General features: G+C 40.1%; 1 protein-coding gene across 2 annotated transcripts in view; it reads right to left on the reverse strand.

Annotated features, from left to right (window-relative positions):
* Positions 1–9,235: 9,235 nt before the first annotated feature.
* Positions 9,236–21,878, reverse strand: part of CD2AP (CD2 associated protein) — a 119,798-nt gene continuing 107,155 nt past the window's right edge. For both annotated transcript variants that reach the window (XM_080666984.1, XM_080666983.1), the window contains 3 exons: positions 21,514–21,695; positions 17,495–17,558; positions 9,236–12,210 (listed from right to left, as the gene is read on the reverse strand). In XM_080666984.1, the coding sequence (XP_080523110.1) occupies positions 12,169–12,210; positions 17,495–17,558; positions 21,514–21,695 (288 nt within the window). In that variant the 3' untranslated portion in view covers positions 9,236–12,168. The remainder of the gene's footprint in view (positions 12,211–17,494; positions 17,559–21,513; positions 21,696–21,878) is intronic.

The raw sequence follows: 21,878 nt of genomic DNA on the forward strand, positions 1-21,878 counted from the left end.
TAGAAGAAGAAGAACAAAAGCAACCCAAAGTCAGCAGAAGAAAGGAAATAATAAAAACTAGACCAGAATTAAATGAAATAGAGAACCAAAATACTATACAAAAAATTAATAAACAAAGAGCTGGTTCTTTGAAAAGGTTAATGAAAGTGACAAACCCCTGGCTAGACTCACAAAGGAAAAAATAAAAGACCCATGTAAACAAAATTGGAAATGAAAGAGAAGTTACTACAGACATCACAGATATATAAAGGATCATGCTAGAATACTATGAAAGACTATATGACTATATGTTACCAAATTCAATAATCCAGAAGAAATGGATAAGTTCCTAGAAATATATAATACCCTTCCTCCTAGACTGAATCATGAAGAAATGAAAAATATAAGTAGACCAATCAGCAATGAGGAAACTGAAACACCATCAAAAACCTCCCAAAAAATAAAAATCCAGGGCCAGTGGGCCTCACCAGTGAATTCTACCAAATGTTCAAAGAAGAGTGGATACCCATCCTTCTCAAATTCTTCCAAAATTTTTAAGAAGAGGAAATACTTCCTAACATTTTATGAGGCCAATATAACCCTGATACTAAACTGCAAGGATAACACTAGAAAAGAAAGCTACAGACCAGTATCTCTGATGAATACAGATGCAAAAATCCTAAACAAGAAACAAGCAATTTGTAAGCAAATTGAATACAACAATACATTTAAAAAGTATTTCATCACGAACAAGTGGAGTTCATTCCAGGGGCACAAGGATGGTTCAACATACACAAATCTATCAATGTAATACACCACATTAACAAAAGAAAGGATAAAAATCATATGATCTTATCAATAGATGCAGATGCAGAAAAAGCATTTGGTAAGATACAACATCCATTTATGATCAAAATACTCAAGAAAATGGATATAGAAGAAAAGTTCCTCAACATAATAAAGACCATATATGACAATCCCTCAGCCAATATCATACTCAATGGTGGAAAACTGAGAGCTTTTCCCCTAAAATCAGGAACAAGACAAGGATGCCCACTCTCACGACTTATTCAAAATAGCTCTGGAGTCCTAGCCAGACCAATCAGCAAGAGAAAGGAATACAAACTTGTTAAATTCTCACCTTTAGAGGATATCTTTATTGATTTTAGGGAGGGAGGGAGAGGGGGGAGAGAGAGAGAGAGAGAGAGGGAGGGAGGGAGAGAGAAAGAGAGAGAGAAGGAAGAAACACCAATCAGTTGGTTGCCTCTGGTATGCGGCATGACCAGGGATCAAATCTGAAACCTGGGTACATGCCCTGACCAGGAATTGAACCCGCACCCTTTTGTGCACCAGACAACGCTTCAACCAATCAAACAACCCGACCAGAGCCCAATAAATTTAATTTCAAAATAAATACAATTTAAAATATAATATTCATCTAAAAAATACACACACACAGTACTTACCAGGGGTGAAATGGCAGTGGCAGGCCTGGGGGTGACTGCACTGCTCCTCGGAGGGGTCAGGGGTGTCTGTTCTTGCTGGTATTGCCACAGCCCCCAGCCGGGTGTGGGGTAGTAGTTGTGGTCCATTGTGTGGGGTCTGGGGCTGAGGCACCCGGGGCTGCTAAAGTGGTCATTTCAGATAGATGACAACACCCACTTCTGGAAGGGGGCTCACTGCTCTGGAAAGAGCAGGACAGCACCTTGTCCCTGTCACAGAGGCAGCTCAATGATGAGGAGCTGGGTCAACTTTGGGATGTGGCCGCCCTGAATGGCCTGTGCTGTGTCTGAGTCCGCAGAGCTCTGGGGCCCCTGATGGCCCTGAAGCTGGGGGTAAGTCTCCTCTGGTCCCCACACCCTAGGATGGCAGCCTTCATCAGTGCCTAGAGATGGGGCAGGTGCAAAAGTCCAAGGACGCCAGGAGCAGAAGTCCTTCATTCCTAAATAGTGGATGAACATCACTCCTGTCCTCCTGTCCCTTATGACAGGGGAGTGACAGATCCCAGGATCCAAGTGGGTGAAGGTGGTCTGTGCAGGGCTTGGTCCAGTCAGCGCCGTCCTCTTTCATCCAGGGGACTTCCTCCTGCCCAGAGCGCTGAGTCCTGGGTCTTCCCAAGAGTGATTCGCTGTAGCCTCAAAGCCTTCCTTTTGCCCACTGGATGGAATCGAAGCTCCTGGGCCCCATGGAACTTCTGTCTTGTCATCCCTACCTCCCACCCCATCCCCACCACCATGACCACTACCACCACACACACACACACACACACACACACACACACACACACACACACACACACATACAGCTCTGCAGTCTGGGAACATGCCAGCTCTCTCCAGCCTCCGGGCCTTTGTTCTCAGTTCTCACCCTGCCTTCCCAACCTGGCTAGACAGCCCCCTGCCTCCTAAATGATCTAACTCAGTGGTCGGCAAACTGAGGCTCACGAGCCACATGCGGCTCTTTGGCCCCTTGAGTGTGGCTCTTCCACAAAATACCATGGCCTGGGCGAGTCTATTTTGAAGAAGTGGCATTAGAAGAAGTTTAAGTTTAAAAAATTTGGCTCTCAAAAGAAATTTCAATCATTGTACTGTTGATATTTGGCTCTGTTGACTAATGAGTTTACTGACCACTGATCTAACTCATCAGACACACTCCTGTCTCCCTGTCCTTGTGGTCACAGAGCAGGCCTGGGCTGGCCTGGCCCTGGTCACTGGGCTCCACTCCTCCTAGAATCCTGCCCTGGGGCCCTGTTCTGCCTTGTCTCTTCCCTGTTCAGGATGCCAGGCCCTGCATAGGCTTCTGCGCTGGAGGTTTCACTGTGTCATTTCACATCTCCAGGCCTCTGCACACAGTATGCCTTATGCCTAGGTCAACCTTCCATCTCATTTGCTGGCCAACTCTTTGTCCTTAGTCATGGTTCAACCCAACTGTCTCCTGAGAAAGTCTCCTCCAAATCCTGAGGTGAAACTGAGTACCCCTCCGTCTGCACACATTCCCCTAGCGCTCATGCTATAATGCTGGAAGCTGAATCTTCCCCTCTGATGTCATCTTCACCAGGGTGGAAATCTGCCCTGTCTTGTCCATCTTGCTAGCCCAGGGGTGGGCAAACTTTTTGACTCAAGGGCCACAATGGGTTCTTAAACTGGACCGGAGGGCCAGAACAAAAGCATGGATGGAGTGTTTGTGTGAACTAATATAAATTCAAAGTAAAGGAGCAGAGGGGAGAGCAAGAGAACCGGATAGAACAGCCGGATCCGGCCCGCGGGCCGTAGTTTGCCCATGGCTGCGAGTCTAGCCTAATGTCAAATTGGTTCACATCCCTTTTCTTTTCCATTGGCCTCCACTGCAGCCTGAGTGGACTCCGCCCACCTCTACCCAGAGCTTCACCTGGCTGACTCATCCTTGTCTTTAAGTGTCTCCTCCACTGTCTTACCTTCCATGACCAACCACCCTGGCCCAGACCACCATGGTACATGGTACACAAGACTGACACCATCTCATCACTTATTTTTATTCCCTTCCCCCCATCCCCACCCCTTTAGCAACTATCAGCTCATCTACACTAATAAAAGAGTAAGATGCAAATTGACTGTACCTTTGAGACGCCCACCAGCCAATCAGGAGTATGCAAATTAACCCAACAAAGATGGCGGGTTAATTTGCATATGCAGGCACCAAACGGCTGAGGGCGGGGCGGGAAGCTTGTGTGGTAGCCATGGCGATGGCACAGGCGTTCCACACCACCCCAGCTGCTCCAGGCCTCTGGGCAAGGTGGGAAGGTGGAAAGGCGGCTTCGGCCGGAGCAAGGGTGGTGCCAGCAGCCAGGGGAAGGAAGGTTTGTTCTTGCACGAATCTTTGTACATTGGGCCTCTAGTCATTTAGAATTGAATTCAAATGTCACCTCTTCAGAGAAGCATTCCCTAATTTGGCAGCCACCATTTACCTACCCACGGTCATTCTATCTTCTTTGTTGCCAAAAATCTACATTTGATGATTCATAATGATTTTTTTCACCCATTGTGGCCACTTTTCTTTTCTGGTCATCGAATTAGATATAGAAATGTGACTATTTGTGTTCAATGAATTTTAGGGAGAAGTTGGCTGGAGAGGACTGAGCTTCTAGGAAAATTTTTTTCCTGATAAGATGAGAGACCAACTCTAGAAAAAAGGTTACCTTGACCCTCTTCTCCTATTTCTTTCTTGTTTCTGGCTTTCAAATCTGTAAAAGAATGTAATATCTGCAGCTACAGCAACCATCTTGCAACCATGAAGCATCAAGCCTAAGGAATATTCCAAAATGTTGAGGGCAGGGGAACAAAAGGATGAAAAGCCTTGGTCCTTAATGACACCACTAAATGACTAAGCCCACCTTGGGATCGATAACCTCTGGGCTTTTAAAATAAAAAATTAATGCTCCTAAGACTTGTGCCATGGTGAGGTCTTCTATTACTTGTGGCCAAAGTAGCTTAATTGATACTTCTAACACCCTGTCAGTAGCAGCACCCCAGTCATTCTCTCTCACATCCACTTACTTTTTACCTATGTAACTAGTCAAAATGATCATGCTTGGAAAGGTTATTGGTTAATTTTATTCCCCATGGATTATAGAGGCAGGAATTTAGTCAATTTCATTACTGCTGTATTTCCAGGACCTAGATTAATGCCTGACACCTTGAGGGAGCTCAATAAATGTGCTATATAAGTGTTCAGAGGAATGAATAACTCTGGTGACAACTCTGTTTCTTGTCCATCTCACAACAGATTGTGAGCTCCTATAGGTCAGATACCCAGATTTCATTATTTTATTTCCCCCAAACCTAACAGACTGCTTGGCATATAGTAGGCAAATAATATTTTATGAATGGATACAAATGCTTCCTGGATCCCTTCTTCAATAACCACCTTTCTACTTAAGATACAACTTCTGAGCATCCAATACTGAACACCTTGGCAAAGGAATTCTGAACTATCATTTCATGAGAGTTAAACTTACAAGAAAATTTTATGATAGAATCTTAAATTGGCAAAAGATCACAGAGATTGGCATTGTAGACCAAATGTCTAAATGAAACACTTCCAGTAACATAGAGCTCATCACCTCAGGAGAATGGGCTTACAATGAGGTTGGAAATACATAAAATGTGAGTGGGCTCAGAGAACCAAGATGACAGCATAGCTAAACGCCTCTACTCACCGCCTCCCACAACCACATCAAAATTACAACTAAAAAACAGAACAATCATCATCTAGAACCACCTGACATCTGGCTGACTGGAAGTCCTACAACTAGAGAAGTAAAGAATAAAGCATATTCTTCCTGGTAGGAGGGGCAAAGACACACAACGGGCTGGTCTGACACCCATGTGCAACATTTTTTAATTGGGAGGGATATCGCCAAAGCCCCCTGTAAGAAAGCTGCACACCAGCTCAGGGTTCCAGAGCTGGAAAGAGAAGTCCCTATAAATGTGGGCTATAAAAACCAGCAGGGATTGTGGTTGAGTGACATGTAAACTGCTGGAGTCCCAGGTGTTCTTCTTAAAGGGTCCACATATGAACTTACACAGTTTCACTTCCCCTAAACTCCAGCACCAGATGGCGGCTTTGGGGGAGTCCAGGGACATACAGGCAGGAACTCAGGGGCAGCTTTCTCCCAGACAGGGATCTCACAGGGGTCATTTTTCCTGTGCTAGGACCTCCCCCATTATAGGGCTGACTGGTAGCCACATCTGAGTTTCCATCAATGTGGCCCACACTGATGGCTCCATCCTGGGAATACATTCAACAATAAATATTTTTTTAAAAATGCGAGTGGGCTCAAATAGGCCTCTTTGTGATAGCCAGCTATTGTCAAGCTGTTATCTATTCATCTTGTTTTTGAAACCTGATCCTGAAAGAAATGCCTTTTCCATGACTTCACACAGGCAGCTGAACTTGGCAAAGATACAATTACCATATTTCATTGATTATAAGATGCTCATTGTTTTATGGACCATTGGTTTAAAAAAATGCTGACAAACTCTGAAACAATGCTAGAAAACTATGGAACAATATTAGAAGGTATTCCAATTTCAGCGTACGTCTTGGATTTGACCAATATAAAACATGGTCGTTTGGGTGTTTTTTAAAATTAATACAGAATTCCAGAGCCCTCCATGAAGTTGGGCAATCCTCCTGATTCACTGGCAGGCTCGTTTTTCCACGATCCTGGATGACTTAAGGCATACATTTGATCTCTTCAAAGTGCTGGTAGAACTTCTCCCCACTCCTCACATTGTCAACGTCACGACATTTTGCAGAGAAAATAGAAACCATCCGATGTAAACTCTATCCACTCTCACCTTCAGACCCACATACCTACCTGCATGCATTCCCACCTTCTCTGCCTTCCCTCCTGTCATCTTAGAGAACTGTCTGTCTTCCTGTCAAAACTTGTCCCTTCCCAGGAGCTGTCCCCTTCTCCCCACACTTCCTTAAGACTTCCTACTCCCTGCTTCATCACTTTCTCCCTCGACAAGGCATTATTCCATTAACATTCAAATATGTTCAAATAACTTCCTTCTTCAAACAAAACCAAAACCAAAAGTATCCCTTAGTTTCTACTGACTCTGCCCCAAGTCTTACTCCTTGCTAAGCTTTCCAATTCTAACCACCTATCTTCCAATCTGATGTCACCTGCAAACATAGCAAATGTTTAACAGTTTATCAACTCCTGGGTCAGTGATCAGAGCGAGCCTCACAAGCCCATCACAGGGACTGAGACGACTCTCACTAAGGACAGCTCTAGAGCCATGGGCGTTATCGATGGCGATGGGAAGATTAGTGTGGGCACTGGTGCAAAAGCGCCCACCTGTGCACTAAACATGGATGCGCATCACTGTGTGAATTCTACCTCAAACGTAAAATAAATGGCGGCGTGGAAATCACAGGCTGCAGGACAACATGAGCTGTGTGACAAAGCCAAAGGCATGGTGTGTTTTCTGAGACAGAGGAAACAGGCCCTCAGGAAGGTGTCACTGGAGAAGGGCCCCTCCCCAGGCCTCCTCCTCCCCAGGTGCCCCCACCTGGAAGCCCCCACTCAGGCGTTGCCTAGCAACAGCTCATTGCGATCTGATCCTTAGCTCCGCCCACATAGTGATTCCTGGACAGTTGGCCGGGTTGTCTGATGGCGCTGGACGCTTTGGGCAGAGCGACCAGGTCAGTCCTATGACCCGCAGTGATGGCCATTCCCTGGGGCAAGTGGGCGGCTGAGTGGCTTCCTTCACAGACACAGCTCTAACTTCACAGAAGAGGGGCTGATGGAGGATCAGATAAAGAGGAAGACACCTGACTTGAAGGAAGGAGGTGGAAGCCACTCAGGCAATGTTAAGAGCAGAGAATGAGAGACCTGAAACTCTGTGGTGACCTAGAACAGAAGCATGAAGCGTCAGAGCTCCAAATGCAGCAGCAAACTGCTCCTTGCTGACAGACTACAACAGAAAGACTTGGAGATCAAACTTCTGAGAGGAAGACAGACAGAGCTAAGGAATTAGGTGCAGAAGCTGCAGTCAGCGCTTAGTCAGGAAATTCTGGAGCTGGGTTGTACCATCATCCCTGCATCACCGTCACTGGTGATGACATCAACCCTCAGGCTACTGCTGCTTACAAAGACTTATAAATCAAACTTCTGAGAGGAAGACAGATGGTTCTAAAGAATAAGTTGCAGAAGCTGCAGTCAGCCACTCAGTCAGGAAATTGGTGGCGCAGGGGTGGGGTGGCTGGTGGGGGACGGGGGCAATGTAGCCGGCCAGCTGAGCACGTACTAGAGCAGGCACAGCACCGCACCCGAGCCGTCCCGTTCTGTGCTTCCTCACCTGCACCTGTGTGTCCCCCTCTTCCCCCCGCCACTGCCCTGAACCCCTGCCATCCTGCCTGGTCACTGGCAGGGATCGGGCAACGGGTGCTAGAGCAGGCATAGCACCGCCACCCGCAGCAGTGTCCCTGGCTCCGCCACTTCAACTCGCCGCACTCACCCAGCTCCTCGGCAGGATCCTGCCGGAGGAGCCGCAGTAGCAACAACTGTGGCTGGCACGTGCCCGCCTGAGAGCAGTGGCTAGTGGGGTGGCAGGTCACGCGCCAGGCGCGCAACAGCGGTGGAGCCCCACGCACAGCGCCAGGATGTGGCCCAGAGAAGGCAGGCGGAACGCAGAGGCGCTCAGGATCACCTTTTGACTATGCTCAGCAGGTACCAGAGCAGGCACAGCACCGCCGCCCCCCACTCCATTTCTACCTTAACTGCCAGCCATTCCAGTGATCTTGACTTTTCCCCCCAAACTGAGCTGAACTGTGTTGCACCAAGGCCTGAGAGCTTCACAGTGGCGTCTTACTCCTTTCCTGTGATTCGCGTCTCATTTCAGTGCATTTCTAGAAAGCCTGGAGCCATGTACATGGCATATTTTCAACAAGAGTACATAGTCCTGATGTCTTCCAGACTGTGTCGTATTTACCAGGATTTCCAGTTGTAAGTTCAGAAACCCACGTTGATGAGCATGTTTATACTTAAGGAACCTAGCAATGCATGGGTAGCTGGGGCTCAGGAATGATTTGTAATCAGTTTAAAAATCCTTGTGGATTGTATGCATCTCTGTATGCTTTATTAAGTAGGTTCTTTCAAATCAGCTTTTTCCAGGTGGCAGAAGAATATAACTGCAGAGAGCTCCCATGCTGAGTCTAGCTCTTTATGTTTCAAACGTTTTAAATCTCAAAGTCTCTAAGTCAATAACACAATTTGGGCACAGTCCTCTCCCTTCTGCCAATCACTGGGTGGCCAGAAAGGTGGAATCTGTGAGATGGAAGCAGCTCTGTTGTGAATATAATACAAAAGAAAGGGGTATTTCCCCCAAAAGGCAGTACTAGGCCTCCTTTCTCTTAACCATATCCATCTCTGTAAAATGCTTTTGAGAAGAGTTTGGAGAGGTTCCCATTAAAAAAAACCTCAATGCCAAGCACTCTATAAGGTACTTTATATAAATCATTCAAATTCCCCCAATATTCCTGTGACATAGAAAATATTATCTCACAGTTCTAGGTGAAAAAACAGACTCATAAATGTTTAGTAAACATCACACAGATCTAGAATTTTTAATGCTTTCATTTTACTATTTGTTTCTTTTATTTACAAAACTGAAATATAAATGAAATATAAAATAATTTTCACTGTACTCTGCACTAAGCATATGCTGAAGTTAATTAAAAAATAACCAAGAGACTACACGACTGGCAATAGTATTTTTTATTATTAATTTTTCTTTTTTAAGGAGAAGCATGCTTTTTTTTTTTTACAGCACCTGTAAACAAGTCAGTGAGTTTTGAATTTGAGTTTTTATATATATTTTTTCCCCACCCTCCACGGAATGTTAGCTTACCACACCACCAAACTGCATTACATTACATAATAGTTATGAAGGCAATAGTTACTAAAGGCAAGTTGGGCAAAAACAAGGGTAAAATTTCATGGTTAAAAATATTCATAGCAGCAACTTCTACAAGATGATTTTATTAAATCAAGTCATTGCACTTGGTCATTTTATTGCTATAGCAAAACAAGGCCATGAAGTTTGTAACACTTCTCATTTCTGGTTTCAACTGATTGTCTCATTCTGCTTATACATTTCAAGTTTAAATGCAAGCATAAACTGTTTACCAACACCTAGAGAGCACTTGAGTTTGGTTTCAATGATCACAGTAAGAAGCATATAAAAAAGAATTATCTGTTACTCCAGGCCCACTTTCCTTTCTCCTATCTTCAGACTTAGATTTTCTGAAGAAGCTTCAGAATTAAATTCTGTAAAGGAGCTTTGTGGTCACACATGCGTGCACACACATACTACTTCTAATATTGAAGCACAATTAGGAAATTAGTAATATTGTGTTTCAAAGAACAGCAACCTGAACGATACATTCACAAATAACTTGGCAATGACAGATTCTGTGCTACTCACCCATCTGTCATTTATGCTCTCAGAGCAAATAATAATGATTTACCCCCAAGTAAAGGCTGTTATTATTACACACCATTTTGTGTTATAAACTTTATGAATAAGAATTAACAAAATTCCCATATCAAGGACAAATATTGTTACTAGATTTAAGTAACCAGTTTTCCCTTTGAGTATGAGTTTGTTTGGTTTTCTCTACTTTTTGGTCAAAGGTAGAAAAATAGAGACAGTACTTTATTTTTCTATTCTGATTGAGGAAGTTTATAAGCAAACACTTGAAATGTGTTCTGGACTCATGACCATCTTGCCTTTATGTGCTAGTGAGAAAATGACCAACAGAAACTTTAACAATAGCCTGAAGTCTGCTGGAAACTTCCCCACCCCATTATTAGGGGGAGGATGGGTCACTTATAGATTTTTTTTCAGACAGAAAGCTGAGGATAATTTCTAGGACACACTGTTTATATTTCTACTTGAGGACTCTCATTAAAAGAAAATAAGGTGTAACTTATTTAACAAGAAGGAAGTCATTCATTTGACAAGTCATTTAAAAACTTTAGAACAGGAGTAAACAATTTTGTTCAGTAATGAACCTCATCAGAAGAGCCCAAGGACTTTAAAGAGTTAAAACATACATATTCAACACAATCAGGTTTGCTCCAAACACTCATGTAAGTTGTGAATCTAATATGAAGTAATTATGAATTGGAATTTCTACTATTTTCAGCTTTAGTTATTTTATTTGAAATGTGACAAAATTAATACAAGATTTCAGAATTATAAGATCAAAACTTTAAAGGAAAAATATTGGTTTGGTGCTTTAAAATAACACAAAAAGGAAGCATGATAGAGGGTACTCAAAATCTAAGTCATTTGCAATTAAAAAATCTTAAAATCTAAATTATTTTGCAAATGAAGAATGTCAAATTTCTACTTTTATTATAAAAACGGACATTTTCAGACTACACATATAACACTTTAAAATATCCAACTGTTCATAAATGACTCTGAAGGAACTGCTAATTCATCCATTTTGTAAAAATGCTTTTTTGATATGGTCAACTATATTTGGTTTTAAATAAGCTACAATTTAATGATATATTAACACTCTTTATGAAGTTGCTTCCTAAATCACAGTCCAAAATATCTCCACCACTTAGTTTAGTCTATTAGGTCAATTAAACATTGTGAAATCTAGCATTTACATGATGATAACTTGTCAAAGTATGAAACCTCACACTGAACTTCTGAAAGTTTTGAGTTTTGTTTACAATTATTAACAATCAGAGGAAGGGCAATAAAGGATTAAAATCATAAGATTATGAAATGGGTAACAGAGAAGCCTGTAAAATAAGCAGAAAAGCACAGCAATAAGGCTGGTGTTTGCATATCATGTATGTGCTATAGTTTCTAGGCACAACACGTTAAGGGTTAAATGGACATTTTTAGTTCTTTACACCCAATGAATTTAAAATATAGCTCGTATTTTTCCAAATATATTTAACAATCCAATATATCTTAACTAAATTCCTTTTATAAATCCTATAGTGCAAGCAATATGAAATATTCTAAAAGCAGAAGAAATTATTTTGATTAATTCATTAGATATTACTATATGCATGGGTGAGTAATCTGGACACAGCTAGAAAACTCCTATTACATCGCCCAGAATATAAACAGCACTGCAAACAAACAGGCACAACAGTGTCATCCTGGGTAAGAAGCTAAAAGAAAAAAATACAAATTTATATATATATATATACACACAAAGTACATATCCCCTAAGTATAACGTAGTGACTATAGTTACTATAAAGCTAATTTGTCCCTCTCAAATAGTATATTTTACAGATTATTTGTAAAGATATCACCATATTTATAGTATAGATCTCTTTAAAAATAATACGTTTCAATAAAAAAAACTATTGTGAATTTTCCTTTTTATACAGATTCAGTAGTATTTTCAAGCAAACTAAAAAAGAAGTTTGCAATCCCAGCACGTAAGAAGTAAGGCCTCTTTTCCCCCTCATATTGGCAAAGCAAAATATATAAAAAATTTCACCCTCCCCCCACTTTTCTATAGATATTATAGTTCATATACTCATATTTCTTTACCACAACATCAGCATTTGTTATTTTTAAGTAACCAGTCAATTGAAGTTCATAGTGTTGCCTCTGAGTCCCCATTTCATTATAAATACTGGGTCTGTGCCTCTTCAAGAAGACAGGACAGCTTTTTTCAGCTTCTCTATTTCTACCTAAAATACAAAACATAAATTGAGCAGCAGAGACAATATCTTTACCCTAGTCAAGTTTTTTTATTTTATCATATGTCATTAAGATCTGGTCATACTTTCAAACCTACAGATGCTGATTTCCAGTCTAAATCCAATTTCCAATGGTGTTTACAAAGTTCAACAGAAGAAAATGTCACCATGCAAGTTCCTAAATGTCAGGCAACAACAACACAAAGGCAACTACAGTTGTTTCAGCCAGAAAAAGGTTAAGCCATGTGAGCATTTAGAAGAACTGTAAGAAAATCAGCCCCACAAAGAACAAGGATCTTTGAAACCAAATTAAGAATTTATACACAGACCTTTAACTAAACAAAAGGGACAATACAGAACAGCAAAAAAAATAATAAAAATATATACATAAAGCGCCAGTTTAGTTCTCTTTTTCATGTACAACCAATGTTGGTAAATCACTTAACCTCACTTGGTCTCAATTTCTGTATCTGCAAATAACATCTTCTAGATTGTTATCTTTAAATCCCAGAAATGCATTTAAGATTCAATGTATTGGAAATATTTTGACCTGTAGGCAGACTCTATCCTTCCATTAACAGAAGTTCACAATTCAGAAACTTAAGAAAATTTGAAAACTTCATTAAATTATCACAATAACTACAGTTATGTAATTTTGATATATTACAACTAACTAAGTTGAGGCTCAAAGAGATTAAATACCATGCCAATGGTTCTGTGCTAGTAAGTGGCAGAGAACTTGTATTGATAAAGTCTAAGGCCCTAAAGCACCGTTTTTATATTCTCTTTACATTGATATATTTTGATCATCTTTGACCTTTCTTGGCATGTGGAAATATTTAGGCCTTACCATCTCCTGATAGCATCATCCCTCTACCCAAAAGTCCATACATGTTATGACTAACCTCTGACAAATAGTTCATTATTAAACAACTAGAGGCCCAGTGCACAAACTCGTGCACCAGTGGGGTCCCTCGGCCTGGCCTGTGGGATCAGCTAAAACCAGCTCTCCAACATCCCACCAGGGTGCCCGGATTGCGAGAGGGTGCAGACCAGGCCAAGGGACCCCATAGGTGCACAATCGGGGCCGGGGAGGGACACGGGAGGTTGGCCAGCAGGGGAGGGACCACAGGAGGGCTCCAGGGAGGGTCTGGCCCATCTTGCTCAGTCCCAATCAGCTGGACCCTAGCAAAGCGTCTGCCCTCTGGTGGCCAGTGCACGTCATAGGGACTGGTTGACCCATCAACTGTCTGCCCATGGTGGTCAGTGCACATCATAACAACTGGTTGACCAGTGGACTGTCTGCCCCCTGGTTGTCAGTGCAAATTATAGTGAGCGGTTGAGCGGCCTTAGCATATCATTAGCATATTACATTTTGATTGGCTGAATGGCCAACCGGACAACCAGACACTTAGCATATTAGGCTTTTATTATATATGAAGAGTGTTTTTTGTCAGTAAAAAACTGTAATTCAAATATCTCCAAGGGATTCTAACCATTCAAGAATGGTTTGTTGCCCAGCCAATGTGGCTCAGTGGTTGAGCATCAGGAGGTCACAGTTTGATTCCCGGTCAGGGTACATGCCTGGGTTGTGGGCTCGATCCCCAGTGGCAGGAGGCAGTCGATTAATGATTCTCTCTCATCACTGATGTTTCTATTTCTCTCCCTCTCCCTTCCTCTCTGAAGTCAATAAAAATATATTTAAAAGAAGAAAAGAAAAAGAATGGTTTGTTAATTCCAGGATCTTTCTTGATATTATTATTCGACTAATATGATTATTAAACATTTTAGCAGCATTGGATTGGGACAATTCTTAGTCTTCAGACTGGATGAAGCCAAAATTGCTCAATCGTCTGCCTAATGTGCTATTATTGTCTCTAGTCCAAAGATACATTAACCAACCGTACCAATTTTAATGGGAGAGGATACACAGAAATAGGAAAAAAAACAACACTGATGGAAGAGAGAGTAGGGGGTGGAAAAAATAATCCCATATGCAGTCAGTAATACTCCTGAAAGACTGCATAAGTTTAGATATTAGGCAAATACTTATATTGCTGTAGTTTCTCTCATCTAGTTCTTTTATGTTCATTATTCATATATAGGGCTATATAATGCTAACTTCATAGTAGCTCAAAGTACTACTTTTAATTATTGGGGAAATAAAATTTCTCCTCTAAACAGATGATTCTAAAACTCAAATGCCTAAAGAAGAATGCTTTTACAAATATAAGTCAAAACTTTCCCCATTAAGGAAAAAAACCAATAGTACAAGTCACTGAGCGGCTGATAGCTGATTTGGCTAAAATATTGAGTCAAAGAACTTTCTTCAAAAAACAAACAGTTCAGGCCCTGTCCGGGTAGCTCAGTTGGCTAGAGCGTCGCTCCAATACACCAAGGTTGCAGGTTCGATTTCTGGTCAGGGCACATATAAGAAGCAACTAATAAATAAGTGAACAACAAATCAACATTTCTCTCTCTCTCTCAAATCAATTAAAGAAAAAACAAAAAACCCAACAGTTCATTTGATTTTTGTAGCTTTTTTTGACAAATCATATATTGAGACTCAACACTGTATTAGTTCCTCTTACCTATTATCTTATTTTCATATATGAATATAAATGTGTATGTATAAAATGTAAGGAATAAAAATCAAGAAAAATATTTTGAAATTTCTCAATTTCTACATGTTACACACTGGGAATTTAAAACCTTTTTAGCATGTATCCTCTAACATTTATCAATTTGACAAAAGTTGACTAGCTATCTAATATGTACATAGCACTGTGCTAGAAGCTATGGGCAAAGATGAAACAGACATAGATCCTGTCTCCAACAGTCTTATAGCTAAAAGGTAGGCAAAAAGAAGTACATAATGCAACAATGATAAAATTAATCTCTTATAAAACTAAAGTATATGAACTTGGAGAAACATAAATTAATCTTAATCAGAAAAGATTAAGATTACCAAGTTAAGGTGACTGAGCTGGGCCCTGAGAATCTGTAGAACTTGGGCATGAGAAGATGAGACCAAAGGAAAATACAACAGGCATAAAAGTTCAGATGATTAACTGTAAGGGACTATGGAGGATCAGCAAGTGAGGAAAGAGAGATAAACTAGGATCAGGTCATAAAAGACATATGCTGAGTCAGGAAGGTTAAACTTTATTCAGCAATTAAGAGAAAGTTCTGAAAAGTACTGAGTAAGGAAATTTGAAATAAGAATGAGAGAAACTTCACCAAGCCAAACAGAAGATAAAGAGCATGAGAAATAGTGGGAATAAGGAGATGAAGGTTAGGATGTGAAGCTAACAGGCCTGAATGGAATAGAATCAGAAGAGAACAGAAGTACCATGTCCAAATACCTATAAGGGCAACAAAACCACTGACAGAAACAAAGAATCACAAGAGTAGGAAAGAAAGATGATAAATTTCATAGGGGACATGCTAAGTCTATGTTCAAGAGGAACATCCAGGAAAACTAATAGCTAGAAACACAAGATAGAAGATGGGACAAGAAGGATTAGATTTAGATGGCGATGCACTAGAGCTAATCACGATATTCATGGGCTCAGAGAAGGAAGAGGGAATGCACAGAAAGGAGGATCAAGGACAGTACTGAGGGAACACCTCACTTATTCCACAAGAAAGGAAGAGATGGAAAAGTTAAAGATAAAAATGCAGGATCATAAAAACCAAGCAAATCCTTGAAAGAGTGGCAATGTCAAAATGGGAAATGCTGTGGAAACTGCAGGCACTTTGGAATTGCTATCAGTAAACCAAAAATGCCAGGGGTGAATTCAATGCCAGGACTGAATTAAAGGTGAAGAATTAGAGACTGCTAATGCATGCTTTTTTCTTCTTCAATAAATGAATCCCAAATGAAAAGAGAAAACTACAGTAGATCCAGAGGGTATCTGGACATGAAAGGGGGCTTTTCTTTGTTTTACATAGACTAAAAAAATAAAAAAGAAAAAAATAAAAAAGAAAAGAAAAAAAAAAAAAAAGAGTGTTTTCATGGAAGAAGAGCCAGTAAAGGGGATATCTATATATATAAAAGCCTAATATGCTAAGTGTCCGACCATTCGTTCAACTAGTCGCTATGACACGCACTGACCACCAGAGGGCAGATGCTCCGACCCGTAGGTTAGCTTGCTCCTGGGGCCTGCCCGGCTGATTGGGATTGGGCAAGACAGGCTGAACAAGCCCTGGAGCCCTACCGGTGGTCCCTCCCTGGCCCCGATCATCTAGTGTCATATAAGAGTAAGAACAGAGTTTTGATAATTGACCAAATACCTTCACATATAACACCTCAACAACCCAAACCAAATAAGGCTATGTGACTTCCTCAAGTTCAAACTGTATAACTTAATCCCTATGAGCAAAGGTTCTGAAGTCTGGCTGCTTTTGTTAAAAATTTCAGCTCCACCGGTGACTTAATCATTCTAATCCTTTTTCTTCATCCTTAAAATGAGAACAGTAATTCTACAAGTTGTTATGTGTGTCCAATGAGATAATGTACAGGAAACGTTAAGCCTGACTGACCCATGGTTTAAAACTGGAAGTCATGAGTAGAAGCCAAGTTTTTAATGGCAAATCCATGTCCTCTCCATGTCTCAGTGCTAACAGAAGAAATGGGTAAGTGTAATGAGGCAAGGGAAAAGTTGGGAAAAGTATAAATAGAGAATGGAATTAGCCTCTGAAAAAAGGCAGGACACACTTTCTCTGACATATGCAGAAAAAAAGACAAATGAAGGCCAAAGTCAGTGAGGATGGGGAAAAAGTTAAAGAAGACAAAGAAAACAAGTGAAATTGTCAGTCATCAGCACAGTGAAGATGATGACATTACAGTTATAAACAAGTCAGTGAGAAATTCAAGTCAGCAAATCAATAGCCATCCCATTACCACCACCACCACCACCAGCTTTGCCCCCAGCAAAAGTAAGTTGAAAAAAAAAAGAGAACTTAGCTCCAGTAAGAAGCAATGTTGAGTGCAAAAGATCTAGAAGTAGACACTCTTAAGAGGCAAGAACCATGCTTTACCCACGTGCCTCATGCACTGCCAATGAGAGGTAGTGCACAAACAGCATGTGCTCAATCACACAATGGAATGTGACAGGGAGTCAACAAGAGGTTAAATGGCTACAAGCAGCAGGGAGTGTCCAGCTGAAGGAGGATAGCATCACTGTAGTGGAATCAATCACCAAGTTGGGATGGAAAAAAACACGTCTACTTTGTCCTGCCTGCAATCTCAAGGCTGGCAGAAATGAGTTACCTCTAGATTACTTCTCATTGCCTTCTCTTCTTCCAAATCTTTTCGTAGTTTTTCCAGTTCTTTCCTAAAAACAAAGTCTTTATTACTGTTGAGGCTTTCAATTAAAATAATGCATTTGACTAAGGTTACCAGTCTCTGTGTTGCCTGACATCCCAAAACATGGGGAAACTTTTTAAAGGAAAGAGCCATGTTAATTGAGAAAAATTTCAAAATCTCTACATGGAATGGTTCAGTATAAGAGGTAATACTCAACAAAACATAGCACAAGTACCTGAGAATAAAAAAAATTTTTTTAAGTGAATACAGAACAGTTCATGACAAAATAAATAATAACTTGTTTTTAGAAGCAATCTCCTACATTCAGTTAACTTGCATTTCCCTAAACAATCTGGTAAAACAAATGTCAAAATATGCCCCAGTATAAGGCAAATTATAGTTTATTAAATAAGATAAACATTTCTCCTCTATTTTTTAAATTAAACGTTACATTAAAATCCCAAAACCAAATATACAAAATAACTTCAGCCAACAATCCCTATTCTTTAACTCATGTGTTCATTTTGCTATTTCTATCTACCTTTTTATAGTCATTTTTCCTTCCACACATCTCAGTATATATTGTATGTGTCTTTTTCACAAAGTATTTTACACAACATTTCCATGTTGCTAAAATTTTCATATTTCTGATGACTGCTGTTCAGTATTCAAATATTCAGGTTTTTTATTTGGCTATAGTTGGGTTTGGAGGGAACAAAGGAAATGGGAGGAATAGGAACTTTATATAACATCATGAACACATCAATAGATCAAATTTCTAAACCAAAAAGTGTGGATATTATCAGCCTCTTGATATACTAGGAAAATTATCTTCAAGAGTATTATAGAAATAGCTTGAGAAAACTGTGAAAATTTTCATAAAGAATGTATGAGAAAAAAAGGAAGTTTTAAATTATATAGTATCAACACTAATTTCTTCTTTGGTTTCAATGATTATAAAGCTATATTGTGATTAAATTTTCTACTAAATTTAAAATATTTAACTCATATTTATTTAGTGTTAAGTTTGATATGTGATATAAAGGTACTTCTAAGCTATTTAACTTCCTATTTTGATAGTTTTCATTAAATAAAATAATGCTTCTTTTGTCCAGTTATTCTGAATTTATTATAACTTATACCTAAATTAGGATCTACTCCTAGAATACTTATCCTGTTCTCTATATCTATACTTATAATACTGTTACATTATTTGCTTTTTGTTTTGATAATTTAGTGCCACCTTCACATCTTTATTGTCTTTCAAAAACACATTTACAAATATAAGCTTTTTACATAGCATTGTTTTCTCTTTAAAGAGTAAGTTCAAACTACACATCTTGTCCTGTAACTTCTCTACTGAAAAAATAAACAACTGATGTATTCCTCCATTACTCTTTGCATGGCAATCTCCCTCAGTTTTTTAATGACTTGTTCTATGCATTTAAGGTTTTAACACTGAATGCATAAAGTCTATTTATGTTTTTATAAACTATAAAGATATAATTAACAAAGCAAAAAGCTAAGAACTCCAAGTCAGCTTAGGAAATAAAAAATACAATACCAGTACCTCTGATACCCAAAGTGACCCCCCCTCCTCAATCCCATTTCTCCCCTCCCCTTTATAGGATGAGTTTTATAGTATTTACTAGAGGCCCGGTGCACAAAATGCGTGCCTGGGGGTGGGGGGCAGTGGGATCGGGCCTAAACGGGCACTCGGACATCCCTCTCACAATCCAGGACTGCTGGCTCCCAACCACTCACCTGCCTGCCTTCCTGATTGCCCCTAACCGCTTCTGCCTGCCAGCCTGATCACCCCCTAACCACTCCCCTGCCAGCCTGATCGACGCCTAACTGCTCCCCTGCCAGCCTGATTGCCCCTAACTGCCCTCCCTTGCCAGCCTGGTCACCCCTTATTGCCCTCCCCTGCCAGCCTGGTCACCCCTAACTGCCCTGCCAGCCTGGTTACCTCTAGCTGTCCTCCCCTGCAGGCCTGGTTGCCCCCAACTGGCCTCCCCTGCAGGCCTGGTCCCCCCCTGCCGGCCTGGTCACCCCCAACTGCCCTCCCTTGCAGGCCTGGTCCCTCCTAACTGCCCTCCCCTGCTAGCCTGATAGCCCAAAACTGCCTTCCCCTGCTAACCATCTTGTGGTGGCCATCTTGTGTCCACATGGGGATGGCCATCTTTGACCACATGGGGGCAGCCATCTTGTTTGTTGGAGTAACGGTCATTTGCATATTAGGCTTTTATTATATAGGATTGTTCTTTTTCTTCTTTCTAATTCTGCTACGCATATAAATGTATCATGAAACAAAATACTGTTTGCTGTTGTATGTGTTTCAACTTTATGTAAATAAAATAATACTGTATGTATGTCTCTAATTTACTTTTCCCGCCCCAACGTTTCTTAGATTAATTCATGTTGACACATGTAGCCGTAATTCATTTATTTTTATCACTGTACACTGTACAGTATTTCTCTGTATCAATATACATACATATATGGGATATATATATACATACTCTCCTGTGATGCTCTTCTTCAGTTTAAATCACTGCCATTCATTTTTTCAGAGGAAGTAAAGACTTATAAAATATGTCATGTTTAAAAATAAATATACATCATAAATATTTTATTCATTTTACAGCTAATTTAAGAGCACTTACAGGAAATTTGTATATGTAATTATTAGTTCATTAAGCACACCTGGTATCAAAAACGTAAAATGTCAAAATCAATAAGTCAGGAGGGTTCTTGGGTACATGGGTGGTACTCAGTAAATATTTCCTAGATGAAATAACTTACAGTTAATAATGTGTATATTACAGAATCTGTGAAAAAATTGCTGAACTCAGAAGAGATTAACTAAAGGATTCAAGAAAGAGCCATCATATATCAAATTACAAATACTCTCCCTATATGATTATATATGCATAGAGCATTATTTAAGTAATCGCTCAAGATAAATTTTTATTTGTATCCAAGAGATGTTTAAAAAAATGCTCTGCAAACTACAAATACATCCTATTATTCATCTTAATATTGTTTTTATTAAAGATCCCAATGCCAACTGAGTATTGGGGGAGAAATGGTACATTCAAGCTCAGAGGTAACATGGTATCTGGTGGGGACTTTTACACCAGATTCCAGATTCCAGGAAATACTTGTAGAGGCTACAGGAGACAGTGAGAAAGGAAAAGAGCACCTAACCTTTTACCCTCACTTCAGTTAGATAGCTGATCTTTGATCTAACTACTGGGCTTTTCCAGAAAACATTCTTAACTTTCACTGAGAGTATGTGTCAACATATACCATTATCAAAAACTTTCAGAAGTAACAGATGGGTCTTAGAGACCACCTATCCCAGTGGTCGGCAAACTCATTAGTCAACAGAGCCAAATATCAACAGTACAACGATTGAAATTTCTTTTGAGAGCCAAATTTTTTAAACTTAAACTTCTTCTAACGCCACTTCTTCAAAATAGACTCGCCCAGGCCATGGTATTTTGTGGAAAAGCCACACTCAAGGGGCCAAAGAGCCACATGTGGCTCGCGAGCCGCAGTTTGCCGACCACTGACCTATCCCAACCCATTTGTTTTATAAACATGCAGCTTGACTGTAGCAGAAACAGCGATCAAAGTCCTCTTGAGAAATAAACATACAAAAACATATACCCAGATCCAACATACAATATGGTTTTCCTAATTTTTTAAGTTTAATTAACTCCTGAGTTTGGCCAGTAAATTTCTAGCTTTAAATGATAGGTATGTCTGTACCTTTTCTATAATTGGGCCACTTGGACAAGTTTTCTAATTCAAGTTTTTTGCCAAGAGGAGATAAGCACTATTAATGGAAATTTCTTTGAAAACATACTTGTTGATACCAATAACTTGGAATACTGCATCTATACGTCATCTGATTTGGAAGAATTCTTTACACAAGTGTCAAGTAGTATTCAAGGACGCAAACAGGGGCTCCTTACCCGTGCTCCTTTTTCAGTGCTTCCACAATGCACAGCAGCTCAATCATCTCAGCTTTAATTTCATCCAGGGAATTTTTTTTCCCATCGTCTGCTTCTAATTTAGTTTTGATTTCTAATGGAGTTAAAAAACTAGCCGCATTTGGTTTTGAAGGACTTGAAGGTGTTGAAAGGTACAGAGACGGCTGAAAATACAATAGAAATTATTGTGATTTTATTTGTATTCAGATTTAATATTACATTTAAGTCCAAAAGGTTTTTATAGCAAGGAGATGAATAAAGCAATATGGCAAGATAAATAGTACATTTGGAATACTAAAAGCAGTCTGGTGTTCACAACTGGAAAACACTACACTAAAGAATGAAAT

This window comes from Plecotus auritus (genome assembly GCF_963455305.1).
Source record: "Plecotus auritus genome assembly, chromosome: 4".
Lineage (NCBI taxonomy): Eukaryota > Metazoa > Chordata > Mammalia > Chiroptera > Vespertilionidae > Plecotus > Plecotus auritus.